This window comes from Benincasa hispida, chromosome 8, assembly GCF_027475165.1.
Source record: "Benincasa hispida cultivar pf3 chromosome 8, pf3_genome.v1.1, whole genome shotgun sequence".
Taxonomy (NCBI): domain Eukaryota; kingdom Viridiplantae; phylum Streptophyta; class Magnoliopsida; order Cucurbitales; family Cucurbitaceae; genus Benincasa; species Benincasa hispida.
Genome location: NC_143485.1, coordinates 28,361,435 through 28,369,783, shown reverse-complemented (window position 1 = coordinate 28,369,783; position 8,349 = coordinate 28,361,435). Strand labels below are relative to the sequence as shown.

Sequence of the window (8,349 nt, the reverse complement as noted above, 5' to 3'; positions counted from 1 at the left end):
CAAGGGAGATGGGCCAAACTACAATGTCCTGAACAATGGATGATGAAGATTCTACATCTAACATGCTCGGCGATGAAAATATACAATGTATTGAAACATCCGACGAATGGATCATTTTCAGGGATGAGTTACTGACGCGAATGTTCGATGAATGGGAACAAGCATTATGAGCACAAAGTTTCTTGTTCAATTAGTTTTACTATGAATACCTTCCTCCTACTTTTAGATTATGTTATCTTTCAGTTCAAACAATCTACTGTATTGAATTATCTTAATTTATGTAATGTTAATTGATTCATGTGAATGATGAAATATGTTCTATGCTATTTGTACTCAAACTTTGTTTATCTAACGTGCCCAATTTATTTTATTAAGTTATACATATGTATGCAACTAAATGGCAGGACGTGAGAAAATGACAAAACACATTTGGACAAAGGTTGAAGATGCACGATTAGTGGAGTCACTATTGCATTTGGTAGAAACAAGTTGACAAGCTGATAATGAAACATTCAAGTTTGGCTATCTACAACAGCTGTAACGTCTACTTACCAAAAAAATTTCTAGTTGTTCCATCAGGCTATCGACAATAGAGTGCAATGTTAGATTTTTAAAGAGACAATATTGTGCAATCGCTAAGATGCTAAGTAATGCATGCAGTGAATTTTTTTGGAACGACGAGTTCAAATGTGTGAAAGTAGAGAAAAAGGTTTTCGATGTATGGGTTCGGGTAAGAGACCATTATAGTATTATTATCTTACAATGGTGAACTCTTTCTAATATAATATTATGTTCTAACATAATATAAATTCCTGTCTGTAGTCCCATCCCAACGCGATAAGTTTGAGACACAAACCGTTCCCCCACTATGATGAGCTTTCAATTGTATTTGGGAAAGATAGGGCCACTGGTGAAGGCAGTGAAACCTTGTACGATCAAGCATCTGCAACAAATGAACATTTGGAGGATATTCAGTTGAGATCACAGGTTAATGAGCAACAAGAAAGTATACTTGATATGAACATACCGACCATTGATGGGATGGATGAGGTTTTCCCATATACACCCATCAGTAGGCGTACTGGATCAATTAACGATACGAGAGGAACGAAAACGCAAGAAAACCCCCTTCCAATATGAAATGCTTGACATTGTACACACAACAATGGACGTGTAGGAAAGTAAAATGGAGAAACTTGTGCAATGGCAAAAAGAGAAATATGAATTAGAGCTCAAGAGGCATTAAGAGGTCATAGAACAGATCTACCAAGTTGAAGGTTTAGAGGAAGACGATCAATTGACCCTCATAGATCTGTTGGTGAATGATATTCAGCGAACAGACAGTTTTCTAGTCATTCCACCACCATTAAGGAAAAGGTATTACATGCATTTGTTGGACAAGACTAACTAATTACGTTCTTGGTGTTTGCAAGTTGGTTTGTTATTATTTTTTGTAACTTCCCCTAGTCTCTTTTTCCATAGGTATCATATATTTGTTGATTTTTTGTGACATGTACAAATGGCCCGCGGCATGTGGCCCTTAGATATGGATGCAAATTTTTCTAAGCAAGTTGTAAAATGTGGAATGAATTTAATGAATTTTATATCTGATCTAAATTAACACTATTTTGTAAAACCATTTGCCCTTTTTTGATGAGAAGTTTGGAATGAATAATATAAAATTGAATTGTATATCATATCTTGAGATTAGAAAGGATAAAAAAAATGCAATCAATGTCTTATTCAAAATAGAATGGATACAATAATTGGATTATAAGATTTTTTTTAATAAAAAAATAGTATTCATATAGACAAATTATTAGAGAATACAAAAACTAAACCAACAATGACATATGAACTCTGTACATCCAAACACAAACATATGAATTCAGACATAATAATTCTACACAAATACAGACATATGAACACATCCAAATACATATGAATTCAAACCTAACAAGATCTAATAACTCTCCGCACCCAAATACAGGCATCATAAGCCCGACATCGGCCCTTTGTGAGATATCATTCTTCACTTCAACACTTTCGTTCGTACTTCCAAGAGTTCATCGCAAGAGGCAGACGAGGCAGAACTTTGAACCAGTTTCATGAGTAAGGGTGACTCAACCTACAAATTCCCAGCTACGTTTCATCTCTCTATCTCCTTCTTCGTGGCAACTAAAAATATATTCCGATGCAATTAGCACTTCTTTTTTGTTCCTATAAATCCCAACTCTCTTCCACCCATCTCGTTCTCTCGGATCCGTAATCGTCCTCGTGAATTGGCCTCCATGGATGATCTTCCAATCTCTGTAATGGGATCAAATTTCAAGCTGAATGGCGTCATCGACGACCCACTGCCCGGAGAAGAAGACTCCGATTCGACGGAAACCAGGATTGGCATCAGTCATGTGCGTTCTGGTTCATTCCATTCTCGCTCTGGCTCCACCACGCCGAGGAATCGTCAAACCTCACCGACCCATTCTCCCCGCCTCGCTCCGAGTCGATTCGGGAGCTTCGACCAATTCTCAGGTGATGTTCAACACGCGTCTTCGTTTTCAGGGCTCAAGCTTTTTGGGTTTCCGTTGAATCATAGCTCGCAGAAATTTAAAATCGATAAGCGGGCAAAGAAGAGGGCGGGGACAGTGTGGTACCAGAGGAAGCGAATCAAAGGGATTTTGTTTTTGATTTTGTTGGTTGGCTTGTTTTTCTTTGTGAATTGGGTCATGCTTTTGAGACTACAAGAACAAAATGATAGAATTCAAGAACACGATGATAACACAGTCAATCCTGGATTTTCTGGGAATGTGTCTTCTTCGAGGATTTCAGTTCAGGCATGTATTGTTGATTCGAAATTGCCCTCAATTTCTTCAAACGAATTCATCATCTTATTTCATGTCTGGACGCTGGAGTCCAATTAATGACTTTCTTGCAGGGAAAAAGGAAGATTAGTCGAAATAAATGGCCGAAGGGTAACTATGGTAGATTGTTGGCTTTGGCCGCCCACGCATTGGCTGAGGTACTTTCGAAGATCACTTTTGTTCTATCTACCGCGATTTCTTTGTGAATTTTCTGGGAATTCATCAATGAATATGTAACTGGCAGGGAGAAAACAAACCGGAGCCAAAGGATTTGTGGCAGGAGCCAGTGGTTGCTTCGTCTGCTTGGAAGCCATGTGCTGATCAACGCAATTGGGAGCCCAGCGGTGAGTCTATTTTTCTCAGTTTACGTGCATTTGTAATGCGTTTCATGTGTTTGAATTTTAATGGAATTAATTCTTATCCTAATTTTAGCAATAAAACTCTTGACATGGTAGTAGAGAGAAATATCGGATACATTATGGTTACTGCAAACGGTGGAATGAATCAACAGCGAGTAGCTGTGAGTGACACCCTTACTTGAACCTAATTTGTAGTTCTTTCTACCCATTTATGATATTTCACTAGATTTGAAGAGTATCTCAACTTTTAGTAGCTGCATTTTAGTTATGGTTCCGTTCCCTGCATGAACTAGGTTTGCAATGCTGTTGTCCTGGCACGACTACTTAATTCAACTCTGGTTGTTCCCAGATTTATGTACAGTAGCGTTTGGAAAGATGTGAGGTGATTATTCTTTCCTCTTCCTTTTTCTCCTGTTACTAGTTTTTATAGAATTATATTCTGTACTTGTTGATTCTATGTGTAGAAGGTCTGGTTCGCTAATGAAAATGTTCATGCTTTATTGCTGTATCTATGGCTTAATTCATTTTGGTGCCTGATTGATTGTTAATAAAGGTCTTTCTGTAGCTCTTTCAGACGCATTTTTCACTTCAGTGCTTTTGATCTCTTTATTGGGAAAATTTTTTAGACAGCTCCTGAATTGAAAGTTAATATAGCTACTGTAAGGTTTACTCATAAAACCCAAAGAAAATAAAACATTCATGGCTACGTTAGGAATTTTCATATTGGATTGGGTGGGAAAGAACTTTATGTCTTCCTTAGCTACAGAAATATGGTTTTAACATTTATTTATACTTCCATTTTTCTTAAAGACGTACAGTGGCTATTCAAACCGATATAATATTAATTATTCTGATGCCCTTAACAATACTGCTTTGTCCTCATTGTATTTGCCATTCTACGCATTAGTCAGTCCATAAGCATACTTTTCAGTTATTATTTCTCTGAATGAAAAATTGATGTTACAAGATTCTGTAATATTATAGTCAATTCAGCGATATCTACCAGGAGGATCATTTTATTAACTACATGACTCCTGACATCCATATAGTGAAAGAACTTCCGGATAATTTACGGTCCTTAGACTTGGAGGCAATTGGAAGTGTGGTAAGTTTTCAGTTGATGCCTTTCTCACGTTCCCTATGTGCGTGTTTTCAGTTGCACTGATAATTTTAATGGGTTTTCAGGTAACGGATGCTGACATTATCAAAGAGGCCATGCCTAGATTCTACTTGAAAAACATTCTTCCTATTCTAATTAAGAATAAGGTTGTGCATTTCCTGGGTTTTGGTAATCGGTTGGCATTTGACCCTTTGTCATTTGAGTTACAGGTAATTTGACCTGGACGCCCTTGTTCTTGTATGTTTTTTGTGTTTTACAATCAATAGATGCTGCTCTCCTTTTATTTTCCTTAGTTATGTTGCTGTTCTCTGTATTTCGTTTTTCTGATTTGGGAATTCCATCTAGAGACTTCGATGCAGATGCAATTTTCATGCCCTGAGGTTTGTTCCTAAAATTCAAAGAACTGGTGCTTTGCTTCTTCAAAGGCTACGTCAAAAAGAAGGCTACCCAGGACCATTGGACAAACATCTTGTGGGTTCATTTATAGAATCAACAATGAAGGAAAGAAAAGCTCGCTCAACAAAAGCTTCTAGATACCTATCTGTACATTTGAGATTTGAAATTGATATGGTAGCTCATTCTCTCTGTGAATTTGGTGGAGGCAAAGAAGAAAGAGAAGAGTTGGAAGCTTATCGAGCAGTCCATTTCCCTGCATTGTCTCTTCTCCAGAAAACTACTAAGTAAGTATTGTTACTTGCTCCAGTCATCTGTTGGATACGCCATATGTGTATGTGCAGGAAGATGACAACCATTTCATTCATTTACCTATGGTTGACGTAATTTTCATTGTTATTTTTGGGAATATGGCTTACTCTGAATGCCTAAACCTTTCGGTAAAACTTCTGAGCTTTGTCGTTAGCTCTATTTTAGACGGGAGATTTGGATTTTGTGCCTTCCACTCTTGACTTATTCTATATAAGAGCTTTAATATTCACCTTTTCATTGTAATTTTGTCTTCTATGCATCATGTCGTGCCCAAAAGATAGGGAGCATCATTCTTCATTTATTAAAGAGTTTAATAGTGTCACTCCTAATGAAGAGATTCGAATTCATCGCATTATACAGAACTGTTGCTTTTAATGAGGGACCTATATTTTGGACCTAGTGGATGCAGTGTTGGCCCTTTCGTTTCTGTCTTTTATTATATGGTTTTCAGTAAACTAAATTTTTAATTTCGGCATTGTGGTTATGCTTAAAGTTAATCTCTCAATATTTGTTTTAATTTGTGCCTGTGGCACTGTTAACTGTTTTGTCATAGACAGAATAAGTGTAATTACATATAGTGTTTTTTAACCTTAGTATTCACTATTAAGGTTTCCATACTGCTCAATACAACCACGTGCCGAAGAATGTTTGTCCCCAACAGTTTGATAGCAAGATCTTCAAAAGGAGACTGGTAGAATAATTCCTCATTGAGTTATATCTGATACCTAGGCCATGACCCTATTCATAAAGTTGTTTTCTTATCAATATTTTCCATCAACATTTCTTACATTATTTCCATGTTTCTTTTTTATCCTGACCCGGAAAAAAATAATCATAATTGCACAAATTGTAAAGCTTGTTCTTTTTTTCCTTCCTCAATGCCCATAAGTTCCACAAAAATGTCTCCAAGGGTGCAGGTCCTGTTTTATGAAAGCGAAATAAAGCATATATATTTTTTTATATATTGGAATATGATCTAACTAAATTTTGGTTTCTTCTTGCAGATTACCTTCTCCTGCAGAACTTAGGTCAGAAGGTCTTTGTCCTTTGACACCTGAGGAAGCTGTACTTATGCTTGCTGCTCTTGGTTTCAAACGCAAGACAAAGATATTTGTAGCAGGCTCGCAGATATATGGAGGAAATACAAGGTTGACTGCTCTAACTAGTCTGTATCCTAATCTGGTTACAAAGGAGAAGTTGCTTTCAACAACCGAGCTTGAACCTTTCAAGAACTTTTCTTCTCAGGTAATAACATGCTTTGATCACCGACTCCTTATGAATTGGATAGGATATTGTTATAATATAGATATGCGGATTGTATTGGGATATTACTTTTAGTTTTATTCTCGTGTTCTTACAAGTTTGCTAAACAATCTTCTCTCTCGGGAATTGTCTCCTAGAAGAATATCCTTTTAAAAGACTTAGCTGAGAATTCTTCTTGTATCCATTTTTTATCCGTCTGCTCCTCTATTGAAGCTGATACCTGGCAGTTTACTACCTGGAAGGAATAACACATGCTAAGAAGCATGGACACTTTAGTTTGGCTACCATATCCATGTCTGATACGTGTTGGACACTTGGACATTCTAACACTTGCTAGACACGTATCAAACACTTGTTAGTGCAACAAATGTGTTAGACATGCAAAGAACACTTGTTAAGTAGACTAAAAAGACACATATATGACACTAATAATAAATTTTGATTGTGAATTACACCCAACTAAGTTTTTTAAGCATATAAATTCATCAACTCATTTACTTTGAATATTCTTATGGTATAATAATGATATATTTTTTTAAAATGTATATTTTAATAAGCGTGTTCTTGATCATGTCCTAGATTTTTAAAATAAGATGTGTCATCGTCTCCGTTCGTATCTGTGTTGTGCTTCTTAGAACACATGAGATAATTGTTGTACAAACTTGTTCTGTATATGTGAAGTTATTTACCATTTGGATTTGTTCTTCTGCTTAGTAAAGCCCTTCCTCAGATCTCGAGCAAGTTCTTATTTATTTTCTTTGAATGATAATCTTGTGTCTATGTCATTTCATTGGATGGACAATCCTAATAAACACTCTGGTGCTTGAAGTGGCTGTGAATATATCTTTCTTTTTCATGACCTTGTTTGAATAGGATATGCTTTATAGGTTGTACAACTGTTTCTGTCTTTTTCCCCTTGTGTAGAAGGGTTTCAAGTACTTTACAATCTTATCGTCACATTTTAGTTTAATAATGGATTTATGCTCTTTTAGTTAGCAGCACTGGACTTCATAGGCTGCACAGCTGCGGATGCATTTGCAATGACAGACTCTGGTAGTCAATTGTCATCTCTTGTGTCTGGTTATCGGATATACTATGGCGGTGGAAGGATGCCTACAATTCGACCAAACAAGCGAAGGCTTGCAAGCATATTTTCAAGGAACAACACTATAGAGTGGCGGATATTTGAGATAAGAGTTAGGAAGGCAGTAAGGCAAACAAAGCACATCTTGACAAGGCCCAGAGGAAGGAGCGTTTATAGGTATCCACGGTGTAAAGAGTGTATGTGCTGGACAGGGTAACTTTGCTTGATCGCGTACTGATTTCAATGTATTTTTCCACGGTAGTTTACCATTTTTTCTTTGTTAAATTATGATAGAAATATCACATATTGTTAATTGATTGGATTAGAGGAGTCGAGGACCCATTTATTTTAGTGGGTCAAACTCCAATATAAGATTGACATAATGGTAATAGAATATTTGTCATTAGAATTGTTCATGACATGTTTTATGCAACCTTACTTTCTTTGTTGATGTTTTCTATTCTCGAAGGTCCGTTCCTTTCCTTTTCTTGTAAGACGAGTTGGGATTTTGTAGATTACAGGCCAAAAATAGTAGAGCATATTACTCTCTGTATTGGAGAATTGTTAAAATGTTGCTTAAATTTTGGTGGCTACATATTCGTGGAAAAGTTTAAAGTACATTGGTAGTATTGTCTTTCATTTTTAGCGAAGAATTTAATAGTTGTGTGGGCCTATGGATTAAAGACATGTCAAATGCTAAATGGAAGTGATATGTATTATTCAACTCGCATCAGCTATGAGTTGTAGCTCAACTTGGTATCGAGGATTCAAGTCCAAATATAGCTTGGCTAAACATTCAACGAAATTAAGCCATGTAGTTTTCTTCTCGTGCTTTTATGCAAGGAGAGTTCATATGGGATTTGGGAGTTTGAAACTCACTTTTACTTTTCTTGTTTAGTTTGAGTATCTTTGGGAGAAAGATCTTGATTTTTGGCAGGTTTAATTAGACATTTCACT

General features: G+C 36.4%; 1 protein-coding gene across 3 annotated transcripts; it reads left to right on the top strand.

Annotated features, from left to right (window-relative positions):
- Positions 1-2,024: 2,024 nt before the first annotated feature.
- LOC120083445 (O-fucosyltransferase 15) lies at positions 2,025-7,808 on the top strand. 3 transcript variants are annotated; one of them, XM_039039212.2, is made up of 10 exons: positions 2,025-2,834; positions 2,936-3,019; positions 3,106-3,205; positions 3,320-3,381; positions 3,514-3,602; positions 4,205-4,325; positions 4,406-4,549; positions 4,686-5,020; positions 6,050-6,290; positions 7,301-7,808. In XM_039039212.2, exons 1-10 carry the CDS (start codon positions 2,292-2,294, stop codon positions 7,607-7,609), a joined length of 2,028 nt encoding a protein of 675 aa, XP_038895140.1. In that variant the 5' UTR covers positions 2,025-2,291; the 3' UTR covers positions 7,610-7,808. The 3 variants fall into 3 exon arrangements, with proteins under 3 accessions (XP_038895140.1, XP_038895139.1, XP_038895142.1); XM_039039211.2 differs by having other exon boundaries at positions 3,317-3,381; XM_039039214.2 differs by lacking the exon at positions 2,025-2,834 and having other exon boundaries at positions 3,294-3,381.
- The last annotated feature ends 541 nt before the right edge of the window (positions 7,809-8,349 follow it).

Coding starts and splice junctions, on each gene's coding strand:
- LOC120083445 (XM_039039211.2), top strand. CDS start 2,292: ATGGATGATCTTCCAATCTCTGTAATGGGATCAAATTTCAAGCTGAAT. Junction 3,382..3,513: donor TGAATCAACAGCGAGTAGCT/GTGAGTGACACC, acceptor TGCATGAACTAG/GTTTGCAATGCTGTTGTCCT. Junction 4,550..4,685: donor CTTTGTCATTTGAGTTACAG/GTAATTTGACCT, acceptor AATTCCATCTAG/AGACTTCGATGCAGATGCAA.